Source organism: Physeter macrocephalus, chromosome 7 (assembly GCF_002837175.3).
Source record: "Physeter macrocephalus isolate SW-GA chromosome 7, ASM283717v5, whole genome shotgun sequence".
In the NCBI taxonomy this organism is placed as follows: Eukaryota; Metazoa; Chordata; class Mammalia; order Artiodactyla; family Physeteridae; genus Physeter; species Physeter macrocephalus.
In genome coordinates, this window is record NC_041220.1 from 144,202,784 (window position 1) to 144,220,295 (window position 17,512).

Below are 17,512 nucleotides of genomic sequence, written 5' to 3' on the forward strand. Positions count from 1 at the left end.
CCCCTGCATCGGCAGGCGGACTCTCAACCACTGCGCCACCAGGGAAGCCCCATCCTGCATCTCTTACCAGAAACAAAGAAGGCACTCAGACTCAGTTGATGAATGTAATTTACATGCAATAAAAAATACACTCAAAACATACAAACATACAATAACATTAAAAAAATTGTAGTTTTGCAAACTTGTCTTTCTTATTAATACTGAAAACATTTTATATCACAAAAACTCATGAGAAAAAATTTTAAGAAAACCAGTGTGACTGAATGTACTTTATTATTTTTTTAAATCTTGGTATGTTTGTGTTAAAACCAGATTTCTGGAGCACTATAAATTCAATTATTTAGAAAGCTAGCTTTACTGCCAGTCTTCACTGAAAATGGTGCTTCTCCTTTATAGACACACAGATCTAAAGGGAAGAAATACACTGCTGGCTGTATTTACTAATCATGTTAGTCAATTTTCAATCCTATCAATCAATTGCACAAGGATTTTTGTTGAAATTCAGCTAGTCAATTTCCATCTTAATCATCGGAGTTCTTTGTTCTTACACAGAATCAGGAAGCATGACATTCTTGTATTTTTAAAAAAAAAGGTTAAAATTAAGTGTTAACAGGAAATTTTCAAACAGGCTAAAAGTTCATTTCCAAGTTTAAGGGTGCAGTAAAATGACTATTTACATTATTCTTAGCAAAACAAAACAAGTAACGACAACTCTACGCATCCATTTTCAAAATGCTCTCTAAAGCAAGAGTTTCTTTCAAAAAGCAATTTTCTACTCATTGTTAAAATGTCACCTTTACTTTGAGAAAGCAGATTAAGTATTTATTTTCTCAAAAATACTAAATTTGCTAGGTAGCTTTCTACTGACAGCCGCTCATTACAGAAAAGGTCCGCAAATTTAGACCACTTGTCCTTAAGTAAAAGAAAAACACTCAGTTCACCTCAGAATAGGCAATGCTTTCAATTTTGCCACAAGATAACCAGCAAAGCTCTGTGTCTTGCCAAGTATTTTCATAGTTACTCCCCATCTCATCATAAACATTGTAAAGATTTACTACATTGTAAAGGTCTCAGGCTGATCCCTTCTGTGCTTCTGGCTTCAATTCGTTGCTTTAAGACCTTCTCTATGCATCATGTGGTGAGTAACTTTCACGTGTGCTGCTCTTGCTGCAGTCCTACCCTATCCAAGAGTTTTTTTTTAATTACAGGGGCTGCTCCATCATTGGTTATAGCTAGTTTTCCCACAAAACCCTGTTTATTAAAGAAGTCATTTCAGAATATATATGCTCTAGGCTATTCAGCAGCTCACACACACAAAAAGTACTCAACCTGAATCTACCAAAAAGCATAAGCTGAAAACTGTTAAGAAACAACGGTGTTTGCATCATCCCAGGGCAAACCCTCCACACATCATTTATTCTAATAATTTACTTCTTGCAAATCTTCTGCAATATCTTCTGTGAATACCCCAAAAGTATTTGCTATCAAAGGAATGTGTTTATTTTGTTGCCATTTTGCTTCCCGGGAATTATTCAGCCCTTCTGCCTACTCCCTCACCCCCAGCTGGAAGAGCTGGATTTCCCAGTGCCTGCGTGTGGCCCTTTTGTCTGTTAGTATTAGACAAGTACAGAAGATGCTGTGGATTAGCTTGACCAGCTCCATGGCTGAGTAAGGTACTTCTGTTCTGCAAATCATTCTCAGCAGTGCAGCCTAGAGACCCTGTTCCACCAGCCCTTTCCAAAACGTTGTATGTTCCTGATTCTCCGTATTAAATACCTGTCTGTGCAAAACTGGCTGCAGTTGCTTCTGCAACTGAACCTTATAGAAATGTAAGTTGCCTCAGAAGAAGTTCATCCTTAAGCTTAATGAAATTTTATAAAGTACTAGATGGAACATTATATGACTTTAAACACTGCTGCAAAATGCATAGGTGCTTTTTCTCTTCCGGATGCTTAGTTTGTAAATATTCTGCTGTACACTTTCCTTTTCTAAATCTCAAGACAAGATAACCACTTTGGGGCTTCCCTGGTGGTGCAGTGGTTAAGAATCTGCCTGCCAATGCAGGGGACACGGGTTCGAGCCCTGGTCCGGGAAGATCCCACATGCTGCGGAGCAACTAAGCCCATGCGCCACAACCACTGAGCCTGCGCTCTAGAGCCCACGAGCCACAACTACTGAGCCCATGCGCCACAACTACTGAAGCCCGCACGCCTAGAGCCCATGCTCCGCAACAAGAGAAGCCACCGCAATGAGAAGCCCGCGCACCACGACAGAGTAGCCCCCGCTCACCACAACTAGAGGAAGCCAGCGCACAGCAGCAATGAAGACCCAACGCAGACAAAAATAAAATAAATGAAATAAATAAAAATTTAAAAAAGATAACCACTTTCGACATGATTAGTCATTAATAAAAGTGGATATAACTCCACACTTCAAATAATCTTTGGGAGTCAATTATTAGTTCTGCTGAGATCATTTTCTCAACCTCATTACACGGTTAATAGTTTGTGCAGGAAGTAGTGGCAGTGGCTCTGCCATCAATTTCCTTGTTGTTTCATATGCTTTCATTATGGGCAGTATCTCCAATCCAGGGTTTCTTCTAAGACTGCCTGTTTTGTGAGGACCAGTTTAATGAAAACTAGACAGCAGAAGTCATGAATGTACTTAATGAGCACTCATTAACTGCCATAGGCGTCAACACTCTGTTAAGTGAACAAACATCCTCTATTGACTCAAGATACCTCAGAAATCACGCAAGACTCATGATTCTGAAATACAGATCAAGTGAGGGTGTCAGTCTCGATCCACATACTAAATATCTGTAAAGTGTAATGTCTTACTTGAAAACATAAGGACTAATATGCTCTTCCTGCAGCACCAAGGAGCATCTTACTTACTCCGCATGAGCCTCTGACGTATACCACACGTTAGAGACCCCTGCAGTGGGCAACGTGTGGTCTCTCAAAGTGTGTGACCAAAGGAGTGACAACCAGAGAATCATAAAGTTGTAAAGAACGTCAAGATTATCTAGCACAATCTTCTTACCTGAGAGATGTGTCCAATGTACAACCACATACAACTGGCCTGAGATCTTTAGAAAAACGCTTCTCTGGAAAAATGTTCTAGCAAAGAAACCAGTAATACCTAAGCACTACTTTGTAATGTGGAAAGAAGAGTTCAGTCCACACATGGACGAGCTGAGTTCATTTGACACAGATGAGGGGAACACAGTCCTCCACCATCATTCTAGTAAGCACAACCATAATGGTAGACTTAATCAACCCTGTTAGTTTCTAACTATGATCAGACATCTCTACCAACACATGGTAAAAATATCAAGTGTTAAGTCTGAACTTGAGAGGAAGAACTGGACATAGACTCACCTGTAACAAGGTGAGTGCTGTTAAGTGTGGTGGTAGAAGAACCAGGACACGGCCATACAAAGAAAGGCAAAAGAGAGTTCCAGAAAGGCATGTATGATCAAGGTCAGATGCAACAAGCTCAAAGGATATCAGAATTTTAAAACAACTACAGGATTTTTAAAGTATGATCACTTAATGACCTCTGGGAAGGCTGATTAAAGTGGTAGATGAAAGAGCTCAATCAGGGAGGAAAACAGGAGTTGAGGATGAAGGAAGTAGAAGCAGTATTAACCAGTGTCATTAACCAGTATTATTATCCATTATTTCAAGTGATTTGGCAGCAATGGGTAGGACAGCATCAGACAGAAGTGTGCCTAAAATGGTTAAGCACGGTCAAGAGACAGACTGAGGGGAAAGGGAAAATGGTAAACTCAAAATCTGCATGGAAAACAACCCAATAGAGGAGGACAGATTCAAGACCCAGGAGAGAAAGGACAGAGAGCTTTGGAAAAGACCCTGAGGTAATATATTCACACACAAATTTTGCCCTGAGTTCCCATGTGTTAACAGACTCACTCAAATCTATCAGTTAAGAACCTCTGGAGTATAGGATTAACTTTGAAAAAAAGGACAAACGCTTTCTTGCAAATTAGAAGACAAGGACAACACATTTCAGAAAAAAGGGAAAGAGGAAGAAACGGCAGGTGCTCACATCAGCTGGCCTGGATCCCAGAGCAGCGTCTTCTGAGTATGCACTATATACCGAGTAGGCCACAGAGCACGGTTTACAGAAAACACTCCAATAGCCCAGGGAGTGCAATCTAGCCTAACCCAGGGCTGTGGCCAAGCTAAAGACAGGTACCAAGGGAACCCAGAGGGAGGCAACAGCTTGGCCGAGGGTGCTGAAGGCAACACTTCCCACACCGACGGACGGCGCATGACCTCCTCCTGGAGAGACAGCAGTTAACTGGGCAACGAAAGGAGAGAAACATCGCGCAGAAGCAGCACCAGCAAAGGCACAGAGGACACAGCCCGTTCACGCTATGCAGGCCGCACCGTACAGGCAGAGCAACATGGCTACCATGGTGCCAGACAAAGGTGGTCGCGGCAGCGGAAGAGCAAGGCAGAACGAAGCTAGCTAAGAGCAAGAAGGATGAGAACCTGCCCGTCAGGCAGAGTCTGGCAGACAAGGCGCAGTAGGAAGAACAAGTGAAGGTGTCATCAAAGAAAAGTGAAGGCTTCCAGCTACTCAGGCCAGCGGCAGGTTTATGTGTAGAAAAGGTGAAGAAAGTAGTAGCAAAGCCTGACTTAGAGACAGCCAAGATGTACAGACTGGGATGAGAATAAGCAAGACTAGAATAACAGGAGGATTTTATATCTTGGGTGACTACTGATAAGTAATAAATGCCACCAGGAGCTGAAAGGTGCAAGAGAGGACCCTCACTAGGACAATTAAAAGAATTGTTCAAAGTCAACTCTTTGGGCCTCACTTCCCTCAGCTAGCAAATACTGTCTCAGCAATAAATGTGTGTTCTGCTGTTGTCCCGCCCAGTTCTAAAGTTCTATGAGTCTATGATTTGCCAATCCCAGCATTCCAACTGGAACACTGGTACGGGCATCAGTAAATGTGCAAACACACAAAGGAGCATCAAATCATGGTTTGTAGAGAAGCATGTAACTGGAATGGTTGGTTGACAGATATAACCTTCCTATTTTTCTTTTTAAAAGTGAGACACAACTGTTCTTTTAAAGGAAAAGAGTATATCGGGGAGTTCTCTGGTGGTCTAGCAGTTAGGATTCGGCACTTTCCCTGCTGTGGCCTGGGTTCATTCCCTGGTCGGGGAACTGAGATCCTGCAAGCCACCCGGCACAGCCAAAAGAAAAAAAATAAAAATAGAGATTATTGATAGTAACTACAATTTAAGCCACTTAATAAGTGATGCTGCTTTTTATGTTTTTGAAAACAGAAACCAACAACAATATTATAAGGAAAGTCAAGAATTCACTTATGGAATTTCTTTATCCAAGGCAACCAAACAGCTTTGGCAAGGGGCTGGTAACTCCCTTCTCTAAGCTGTCTTGAGCATCAACTAGGGATGTACCTGCACTGACAGGTCACCCCCTTCAGTAATCTCTAAAGAGGGGGCTAAGCTCTCAGCAGGAACGTGTAGAGAGTGTTTCCCTTGCTGGGCTACTTTCACCACAGTGGAATAACAGCCAAGCACTTCTAGAGAAAAAAAATTAGCTTGTAGTAAACTATTAAATAGTTAACGATCTCACTGAATTTTAAAATAAATACAGGGGCTTCCCTGGTGGCGCAGTGGTTAAGAATCCGCCTGCCAATGCAGGGGACAGGGGTTCGAGCCCTGGTCTGGGAAGATCCCACATGCGTGGAGCAACTAAGCCCGTGCACCACAACCACTGAGCCTGCGCTCTAGAGCCGGCAAACCACAACTACTGAGCCCATGCACCTAGAGCCTGTGCTCCGCAACAAAGAGAAGCCACCGCAATGAGAAGTCCGCGCACCACAACAAGGAGTAGCCCCCGCTCACCACAACTAGAGAAAGCCCATGCACAGCAACGAAGACCCAATGGAGCCAAAAATAAATACAATTTAAAAATAAATAAAGTTAATATAATGTTACTACCATATTTTAAACGTAAGTACTAATTAGCTTTTGTAGAACATTCTTGAGGAAAATAAAAATCAATATTCCCATTTCATAGATAAGGCAGCTAAAAATAATTAAAATTCTAGATCACTAAATGCAATGTGGTGTCCTGAATTCAATCCAGGAACAGAAATAGGTTATTTGTGGAAAAATCAGTGAAACCCAAATAAAGTCTGTAGTTAACAATATTGTACCAATTTTAATTTCTTAGGTTTTTTTTTTTTTTTTTTTTGTGGTATGCGGGCCTTCCTCTATCGTGGCCTCTCCCGTTGCGGAGCACAGGCTCCGGACGCGCAGGCTCAGAGGCCATGGCTCACGGGCCCAGCCGCTCCGCGGCATGTGGGATCCTCCCATACCGGGGCGCGAACCCGGTTCCCCTGCATCGGCAGGCGGACGCGCAACCACTGCGCCACCAGGGAAGCCAATTTCTTAGTTTCGACAAACATACAAAGATTAAGGGAGATGTCAACATTAGGGAAAGCTGGTTGAAGGGGCTATGAGAACTCTCTATACTAACTTGGAAACTTTCCTGTAAGTCTAAAATTACTCCAAAATAAAAAGGTTGTTAAAAAAATCCTGGGTCATCGGAAGTTAAATTCCTTAACTTCTCATTCAGTTTCGAGATGTAACTAATAATGTACTCAAGTCAAGAGAAAAATGTTCTTTGTGTTCTATGAATGAGAAAAAGTTAATTTCCACAGGAGGTGTGATAATTCAATGCCACAAATATTACTGGAATTACTCTAAGATAACCTAGAAACTAACACTGATTTGAACTGTAAAAAAAAAAAAAAGTCTTGTAAGCTCATGAAATACAAATTATTCAATTTCAGTTCATTCTGGTTATACAGTCTCTAAAATAAAGTCACCTTGTGTCTCCATCTGTACTCAGAAAGCCTATAGGGTCAAAAAAAAGTCCAACAGAGAGAGTCATACAATGCAGAGAAGCACCCCACACTAGCACCAAATAGATATTCAATTAGTAATCAAGCCAGGAAAAAAGGCCTCAATAAGCATATTCTAAGTAAATGAAATACAAGTAAAGGTGAAAATATGAATATGAATGATTAATGAAAATTAATCAAGCAGCTGTCTGAAAGAAACCCACTTCAAATAAAAGTATATAGGTAGGTAAAAAGGAAAAGAACACAAGAACATATACCATGCAAATACCAATTAAAAGAAAGCTGGAATGGCTATGCTAGTATCAGACAAAGCAGTCTTCAGAGCCAAGAAAACTACCAGGGATAAGAGGAACATAAATGAAGAATAGGGTCAAGTCACCAAGAAGACATAACAAACATAAATGTGTATGCACCAAACATCAGATCTTCAAAGTACATGAAGCAAAAACTAAACAAACCGTAAGGAGAAATGAAGAAATCCACAATTTTAGCCAGACTTCAACACTTCTCTCTCAGCAACTGACAGAATTAGTAAACAAAAAATCATCAAGAATACAGAATTAATGTATAACTGATTCACTTTTCTGTACACCTGAAACTAACACAACATTGTAAATCAACTAGACACCAATACAAATTTTTAAAAGGAAGGAATATAGCATTAAACAAAAAAATCTAGCTGCAACTTGAGAGATCACTCCACTCAATAACAGCAGAATAGGGACTTCCCTGACTGCGCAGTGGTTAAGAATTCGCCTTCCAATTCAGGGTACACGGGTTCGAGCCCTGGTCCAGGAAGATCCCACATGCCATGGAGAAACTAAGGCTGTGTGCCACAACTACTAAGCCTGCGAGCTGCAACTACTGAAGCCCATGCTCCGCAACAAGAGAAGCCACCACAATGAGACGTCTGCGCACCGCAATAAAGAGTAGCACCCACTTACCGCAACCACGGAAAGCCCACGTGCAGCAATGAAGATCCAATGTAGCCAAAAATAAATAAATAAAATTTTTAAAATAATAGTAGCAGAATATACATGTTTTAAGTGCATAAGTAATACTCACCAAGATAGACCATAAAACCTTAAAATTCTTCAAATAATTAAAATCATAAAGGCATGTTCTCTGACCATACTGGAACTAGACTAGAACACAGTAACATGATAACAGGAAATTCAAGAACATACTTTTAAATAACCCGTGAAACAAACAGAAAGATTCAAGGGAAATTAGAAAATGTTTTAAACTGAATGAAAATGAAAGTATAACATACCAAAATTTATGGGATGAAGCTAAATTATGGCTAAGAGGGAAGTTTATAGCATGTGTATATATACATATATATATACACACATATATATAAAGAAATATGTATATTGAGAATATGTATATTAGGAAAGAAAAATAGTCTCAAATCAATAATCTAAGCTTCTACTTTAAGGAATTAGAAAATAAAAATCAAAATAAACCCAAAGAAAGAAATAAGGTAAAGAATAAAAATTAAAAAAAATTTTTTTTAAATAATAAAATCAAAAAAAGAAAGATAATAGAAAAAAATCAACAAAACTAAAAGCTGGTTCTTTAAAAAGATTAAAAACTTGAGGAACTTCTACAAGACTGGCAGAAAAGAGAGAAGACAAATTGCCAATATCAGGAATCAAAGAGAGGACACAGACCTCCACAGACATTAAAAGGATAAACGGAACACTACCAACAATTCTGCACACGTAAACTCAGCAACTAAGTTGAAATGGACCAATTCTCTGAAAAGCACAAACTACTAAAATAGAAGGGAATGATTCTTAATTTGCTTTATGAGGCCAGCATTATACTAACACCAAAGCCAGGCAAGGACAATATAAGGAAACTACTTATGTATATCTTATAAAAAATAGATGCAACAATGCTCAACAAAATATTAGTAAAGTGAATCCAGCAATTAATTTAAAACGAGTAATATACCACGATCAAGCAGGGTTTATTCCAGGAATGCAAAGCTGGCTCAATATCCAATAATCAAAAATGTGATCTACCACATTAACAGACTAAAGAAGAAAAAACACACGGTTATATCAATAGATTCAAAAACCACTTGGCAAATTTTAACACCTATTGACAAAATTCTTAGCAAACTAGAAATAGAAAGAAACTTCCTCAACATAGTAATAGGCATCTACAAAAAAATCTACAACAGACATCACACTTTATTGTGAAAGACTGAATGCTTTCCCCCTAAAGTCAGAAACAAGAAAATTGTACTAAAAGCCCTATCCAGTGCAATAAAGAAAGAAAAAGAAATAAAAGGCATACAGAATAGGAAACAAAAAAATTCACTATTCACAGACACGATTACCTACACAGAAAACCTCAATAAATCCACAAAAAAACTCTCAGAATACGTGATTTTAGCAAGACCAACAGATAGAAGTTGAACACAAAAATTAATCACATCTTTATATACCAGCAATGAATAAAAAGAAACTGAAATTCTTAAAAACACCATTTACAAAAGTTGAAAAAAAATGAAATAATTTATGACTCTAAAAAACATACAGGATATGTATGCTGAAAACTATGAAACACTGATGAAAGAAATCAAAGATGTGCTATATGTAAATTCTATCTCAATTTTAAAAAAAATAAAAGATAATTAAATAAATAGAAACACACACCATGTTCACAGACTGGAAGATTCAACACAGTTAACATGTCAATTCTCCATCAAATTGATCTACAAATTTAAGGCTACTCCTATCAAAGCCCAGCAGAATTATTTGTAGACCCAGACAAGCTGATTCTAAAATGCATGGAAAAACAAAATGACTAAATAGCAAAAACAATTTTTTTTAAGTTGGAGGAATCACCTTGTTAATTTTTTAAGACTCACAGTAATTAAGACAATGTGGCATAGGCAATGGGATAAACCCACAGATCAATGGAACAGAATACAGTCCAGAAATAACCCACACAAAGTTAATTGATTTCTGACACAAGTGAAAAGTCAATTCTATGGACAAAGAGTATCCTTTCAACAAAGGGGTTTGGAACAAACCTGACAACTATATGGGGGGAGAAAAAGAAAGAACCCCTACCCAAATCTGATACCTTATACAAAATTAACTCAAAATAAATCACAGACCTAAATGTACAACTATGGCATTTTTAGAATATAGGGGAAAAATCTTTATAACATGAGGTTTTATAAAAGAAAGAGTTCTTAGACATGATACCAAAAAGTATGACCCAAAAATGAAATAACTAGGAAGCCGAACTTCATCAAAACTTAATTGTTTTTCTTTGAAAAAAAAAAAAAAAAAAAAACCCAAAAAACAGTTAATAAAGTATAAAAACTAGCTACAGGGACTTCCCTAGTGGCCCAGTGGTTGGGACTCTGTGCTCCCAATGCAGGGGGCCCGGGTTCTATCCCTGGTCGGGGAACTAGATCCCACATGCATGCCGCAACTAAGAGCTGGTGCAGCCAAACAAATAAATATATATATATATTAAAAAAAAAAAAAAAAAGTAGCTACAGACTGAAAGGAAATGTTTGCAAATCACAAATCTGACATAGGACTCATAACCAGAATTATAAAGAACTCTCAAAACTCAAAACTAAGAAAATAAAACAACTCAACTAAAAATAAGCAAAGTCCTAAAATAAATAAATAAATAAATAGATAAATAAATAAATAAAAATAAGCAAAGTCTTCAATAAACACTTCACCCAAGAGTATACAAGAATGGCAAATAAACAAATGAAAAGTGTTCAGTAACAGTAGTCACTAGGGAGGTACTTCCCTGGTGGTGCAGTGGTTAAGAATCCACCTGCCAATGCAGGGGACACGGTGCGATCCCTGGTCCAGGAAAATCCCACATGCCGTGAAGCAACTAAGCCCATGCACCACAACTACTGAGCCTGCGCTCTAGAGCACGAGAGCCACAACTACTGAGCCTGCGCACCTAGAGCCTGTGCTCTGCAACGAGAAGCCACTGCAATGAGAAGCTCGCTCACCGCAACAAAGAGCAGCCCCCGCTTGCCGCAACTAGAGAAAGCCCGCGCAAAGCAACGAAGACCCAACGCAGCCAAAAATTAATTAATTAATTTTTTAAAAAAATTGGCACTCGAGAAATGTAAATTAAAACCACAACACCACTACACACCTATTTATTAATGGTTAAAATAATATCTACTGACAATAACAAGTGTCAGCATGGATGCAGAGCAACTGAACTCTCATCATTGCTGGTGGGAAGTCGAAATGGTGCAGCCACTCTGGAAAATAGTTTGGCAGTTTCTTATAATGTTACCACATGACCCTGCTCCCACTCCTTGGTATCTACCTTAGAGAAATGAAAATTTACTTTCACACAAAAAACCTGTACACAAATGTTTTATAGCAGCTCTATTTATTATCATCAAAAACTAAAGGAACCCCAATGTCCACCAATGGAAGAATGGATAACTGTGGTACATCCATACAACAGAATACTACTGGGCAGTAGAAAGGAACAAACTACTCATACCTGCAACAACCTAGATGAATCTCAAAGTGACTAAGCTTAGTGAAAGGAACCAGCCTCAGGAAGTTACATACTAGGGACTTCCCTGGTGGTCCAGTGGTTAAGACTTCAGGTGGCGGTTGATCCCTGGTCGGGGAGCTAAGATCCCACATGACTTGCGGCCAAAAAACCAAAACATAAAACAGAAGCAATACTGTAACAAATTCAATAAAGACTTTAAAAACGGTCCACATCAAAAATAAAAAGCTTAAAAAAAAAGTTACATACTGTATGATTCCATTTATATGACTTCCCCAGAAGACAAAAGCACAGTAAGTGGCTGTCCAGAGTTTAGGGGTGGGGGAAGAGTGTGACTGCACAGGAACAGCAGGAGGGAGCCTTTCTGGGTAATGAAATTGCTCTGTATCCTGACAGCGGTACGTGAATCTACACGTGTGTTAAAGTCCAAACAACTGTACATCAAAAAATATAAATTCGGGGGAGTTCCCTGGTGGCCTAGTGGTTAGGATTCCGGGCTTTCACTACCGTGGCCCAGGTTCAATCCCTGGTCAGGGAACTGAGATCCCGCATGCCACAAGCCCAATATATATACATACAAAATATATTTTACTACACGTTAATTTTTTTGATTAGCATACAGTAAAACCCCTTAGAAAACCTCTCTGGCAGTATCTACTAGAGTCAAACCACATGTGTACCTAGCAAATCCACTTAGGGTATATGCGCAACAAAAAGGAACACTCTTATCCACCAAAAACATGTACAGGAATGTGCGTATCAGCTTGATTCATACCAGCCATAAAATAAATAAGCCAAATATCCATCAACATTAGAATGGATAAATTGTGGAATAGTCACGCAATGGAAAACTGCACGCCATGGAAAAGAACGATGACTTGCTACATCAACAACGCGGATGCATCTCAAATATAACGTTGAGCCAAACAGCACCAGCACAGAGTACTTTTAAGTGAAATTCAAAACAGGCAAAACACATGAGAACAGTGGTAGGGGTGACGAGGAAGGGAACAAGGCACATTCTAGGGTACTGGGAATATTCTTTATCTATATTCTGTATGGTGAAATACTGGTCGCATGGGTGTACACATACATAGAATACTGCACCACAGAGATGCTCTCTGCAGCTTTACCCACTGTCAAACTTAGCTAAATCACATAAGGTTCTAGATCTTTACTTCCTCAGGTCACCAAGGCAAATGTGCACTAGACAGAGTAATGACTAAACCTCATTTCGTCACGGCAGCTATTTCTACAACACAGGGAGCATCCAGTATACCCCAAGATACATAATCACACCATCTGACCACAGGATACACTGTATGGTGGCCTTTAAACATTAATAATATTATCTCCTTCTTGCCATCTTTTCAGCAATGAAAGAGGATTTACCTTATTACAAATGCTCCCGACACTACATGTTTCTCTGACTTTAAAACTGTAATATCACTGTTTGAAATGTACTTTGATCCCTACCCCAAACAGCTTCCTTTTACAAACCTCTAACAGCGTTACAAAAATAGCCCTAAATTCCCATTTGAGCTCTCCAAGTGTAAATTTTATGTAATTTGATATCCCAACAGCTAATAACATGGATCAATTTCCACAATACAAAAATTTTGGTAAATAATATGTGTATGACTTAATTTTGTACACTGATTCAACTACAGAATTCTGATGGTATAAATATTTTTATTTTGTGTAAATACCTAAATGTTTAACTGTTAAAGAGTGGGAAGAGCCAAAATCAGTTTTACTTGAAAAAGAAAAATTGTTAGTAATATCAGGTTGTAAAAGTATCATTCACCTTTCTGTCCATAAGTAATGTTCATTGTAGAAAAGTCTTAAAGCTTGAGGCACGTGCAAAAAGGAAAAAAGAAAGCCATCAGAACTTCCACCACGAAATATTTTGACGTGTATACCCTATCAGACTTTCCTATGCAAATACATATACACACAGACACTTTACAAAAACGGCCATGCCATGCCGCCTGCAGGATTTAGTTTTCTTTTTCTTTTTTGGCCATGCCATGCGGCTTGCAGGATTTAGTTCCCGGACCAGAGATTGAACCTGGGCCCTCAGCAGTGAAAGCGTGGATTCCTAACCACTGGACTGCCAGGAAATTCCCACAAACACTGTTTTCTATTTTGTAAGCTTCTCTCTTTCTTGATACATCATGAACACTATGAAAATTACATTTTAAAATAGAAATGCAAAAAAGTAAGATATTTTCATGATATCCTTCACCTACCAAGTTTTTACTCAGGGCTAACCCTTTATTGTCACATAAGAGCAGACCAGCACACTAGGCTGTTAGAGCGGGACTTGTCCAAGACGCATGTCATCATTTTTACATCACCATTTCACAAGTGGGAAAGCTTCATCAATAACATCCTGCAGCAGAGCCCTATAAAGCAAGCCAGGCCAGCCTCCTGAAAACGACCATCAAGCACATGCACAGCACTGTGTGCCGCTAGGCACTGTGTAAGCACCTTCCAGCCTCCACACGTGTTTAATTCTTCCAACAACCCTAAGAGCCGGAAGCCATACCACCTAGAAAACCGGGGCGTGTGAGGCTGTGCCTGAGGGCACAGAACCTATCAAGTTTGGGTCCCCTGAGCTTTGAACACCAGAGTTTTGTTGTGGGCCGAAGACTCTATAAGCTAAGTTATGTTTTCCTACTTATCCTACAGCCCTCATTTCTTTGTAGAAGCCACCTACATGCAAAAATGCCCTCTTTGCCTCAGAAGCCGCCTCTGATGAGGGCAGTCCTGGGTCTAACGCTCAGTGCTGTGCCCAGCACACTGGGCAGTGGGCCTAAGACCCCTCCTGAGAATCAAGACAGTCCTTCCACTCTTACTTCTCTTAGACACCTTCTGCCCCGGTGACCCAATATGAAATAGAAACATGCACCCCAAGAAACATAGCCCTCTCTGGGAAATGCAGGGCCAGTACCCATTCACCATTACTTGTTGACAAACGCTGTCTTGGGTGCCTGTTCTGCCCTAGATAAGCTGTCCCCAAAAGCTCACCATCTGTAGGGAAACAATTCAGAGGTTTCAGAATTACATGAAGAATTTTTGTGATTGGCATCACCCTGCTACCATAAAGAGTATCTTTGATGCACTACTATTAAAACACTGGTGAAGAAATTTTAAAACTAAAGACATAGCTTTAAAACTTTAAAATATAGTAAAAGAGAGTGTTTTTAAAGGTTCAGGTCACAACTCAACAGTACATAAGTAAAATAATATTAATAATTCATTAATAAAATACAACCAGCATTTTATTAATGAAATTGAACGGAAGAGAAAAGATCAAAAAGTATCAGAGCATTGTTTTGTAAAACCTGCTGTGTGAGTGTGTGTGTGGTAAATTTTATTGTTGATAGTGGGTCATGGTCAAAACTCTGGATTCATAAGTTTAACAGAACACAGTACTGCCAAACGAAAATAGTACTAGGCGTATGGTTATGTGAGTTCAAAAGTGTGATTAGAATAATAACTGAGGTCTTCCCTGGTGGCACAGTGGTTGAGAATCCGCCTGCCAATGCAGGGGACACGGGTTCGAGCCCTGGTCCGGGAAGATCTCACATGCCGCGGAGCAACTCAGCCCGTGCGCCACAACTACTGAGCCTGTGCTCTAGAGCCCGCAAGCCACAACTACTGAGCCTGTGCTCTAGAGCCCGCAAGCCACAACTACTGAGCCTGTGCTCTAGAGCCCGCAAGCCACAACTACTGAGCCTGTGCTCTAGAGCCCATGAGCCACAACTACTGAGCCCGTGTGCCGCAACTACTGAAGCCCGCGCACCTAGAGCCCGTGCTCCACAACGAGAGAAGCCACCGCAGTGAGAAGCCCACGCACTGCAACGAAGAGTAGCCCCCGCTCTCAGCAACCAGAGAAAGCCTGCACACAGCAACGAAGACCCAACACAGCCAAAATTAAATAAATAAAAGGAATTATGAAAAAAAATTAGAAAAAAGAAGAATAACCGAACGGTTATTTTAGCCAAATATTGCAAAGTGATGGAGAATTATTAAACCTGAAATAATGGTATTAAAGGCTAGTATAAGAATTTTTATTAAGTCAATAAAAATGGGTGTATTTTATACCCAACTACAGCCAATATTAGAAACACTTCTGTAAAGCATTTGTTTAGGCAGACCTCCCAGCCTCCCCTCCCCAGCAGCAACAAGCACTGCCCTTAATTTACACTCCGTCGATGCAAACACATAAGCCTCACCCTGGATCCCAAGAACTACACCTGTTTCGCTCTCCAGTGTACTGGAAAATGGCAACCTCCAGGGCTACAACCCAGCACCCAAAACAAATCTGACAACATAATCTAAAGGAAGCTCCAACTGCAGAGAACACTGCGTATTCGTATAATAGTGTAAGCATCAGAGAGCCATGCCATATGCAATGATTTCTTATCTGCTCTCACTACATATCGTTTCCAACACAACATTTAGAATCCCGCATAAAACAATTTCTGTCTCGGAATTTGGCACACAAATAAATACTCCTGATGAGGCTTTTGTTGTTACTGTTGCAAATGTCTTTTAAACAACTTAATTTAACAGTCCTAACAACATAACTTTTGAAAAAACCCATTATCTTTCAGGAGACAAATGAATGAGTGGAAATGACTGCCAACTGCATACCCACGTACCACTACTGTGTCTTGTAAAGTGTTGTGACCAAGAGCGGAATAAAAGTGGCAGCAATCCACAACTGACAGAGGCAGTGTATGCTAGCTGCCTTCAAAAGCAAAACAGAAAAAATTACTACTCAAATTCCTTAAGTTCAAACCCTAAATATATACCTGAGTAACCAGACCACCAATTACCTCTAAAAACTTTTTAAAAGCAGAGGTGAAGAGCCAGGGCCGCCACCTCCGAAGACTGTCAGGTATCTTTCAAATGACCGTTTGGGAGAAGAACAAGAAAACTTCTGGGAGGCACTTCCCGATGATCATTCGCCAGGCGTGGAGGAGGTGGGCACCGCGAGGGAAGCCCCGCTCGTCACCTGACTCACAATTATTCTGGAATTGCACCCGAGTAACCTCAAGGACGACCTCGGCGCGAGGCGACACGGCACTAGTCCGGATCCGTGACAGCGCCGTGCAGGTGGGCAGGCGGCGCCGCGCTCCCGGGAGATGCGGCACCTGGCGCGCTGCAGCCCGGCCCGAGGCTCGGGGCGCGGGTCGGCGGCGCCTCCCACCCCGGCCCGCGGTCCCCGCCGGCCCCGCAGGAGGCTGTCAGGGCGCCAGCCGCCCGTGGCCCCCGCCCCGCGCCCGCCCCCGCCCCACCGCCGCTTACCTCGAAGTAGCCTCCGGGGGCGGCGCCGCCCGCGCCCGCGCCGAGGGGCCCGTTGGCCGCCGCCGCGCCGCCCGGAGCTGCCAGGCCCGTGGCCTGGGAGCCGCGCAGCGCCGCCGCCGGGCCGGCCTTGCCGCCGCCCGCGCCGCCGTTGCCACCGCCCGAGCCGCCGCCGCCGCCGCCCCGCTTGTTCTTCCGGCGCTTGGCCCCGCGCTTGGCGTCGGCCGGGCTCATGGCGGGCGGGCGGGAGGGCGGGCGGGGAGGGCGCGGAGCGGGCGCGGGGCCGCGGGCGGCGGCGGAGGGCGGGGAAGGCGGGGAGGCTGAGGCAGCGGCGGGGCGCTCCGGCCGGCCGCGGGCGGGGGGCGCTGCGCGGGGTCGCCTCCGGGCGGGGAGGGCCGGGCGGGCGGGAATTGCGGGGCGGCCGCTGGGCGGGAGCAACGGCGAGTCCACCGGGCCCGGCGCCGCCGCTGACCAGAGTTAGAGTCCAATATGGCGGACACAAGGGGAAAGGGATCCCAGTTTACGTCGGGGGAGGGGGAAGGAGCGGCGGGGAGGGGGAGGGGTGTAGGCGCCCTCCCCCCCCCCCCCCCCCCCCCTCCTCCCCCTCCCCCCCACGGCGGAGGGCCACCGACCCGACGGGCCGCCCGGGGCGGCAACGCCCCCCCAACCCGCGCACGCAACGCAACGCGCGCGCGCCCGGCGCCAACTCCCGGTC

The 17,512-nt window shown here is 42.2% G+C and overlaps 1 protein-coding gene across 3 annotated transcripts in view; it reads right to left on the bottom strand.

The window, feature by feature from the left end:
* The window catches only part of FAM193A (family with sequence similarity 193 member A), a 182,061-nt gene extending 165,195 nt beyond the window's left edge, over positions 1–16,866 (bottom strand). For 2 of the 3 annotated variants that reach the window (XM_007105073.4, XM_028492427.2), the window contains exon 1: positions 14,443–14,606. In XM_007105073.4, coding sequence (XP_007105135.3) covers positions 14,443–14,445 — 3 coding nt within the window. In that variant the 5' untranslated portion in view covers positions 14,446–14,606. Of the gene's footprint in view, positions 1–14,442; positions 14,607–16,800 lie in introns of those variants that run through there. The other variant, XM_028492429.2, reaches the window with a different exon arrangement.
* Between the last annotated feature and the right edge of the window lie 646 nt (positions 16,867–17,512).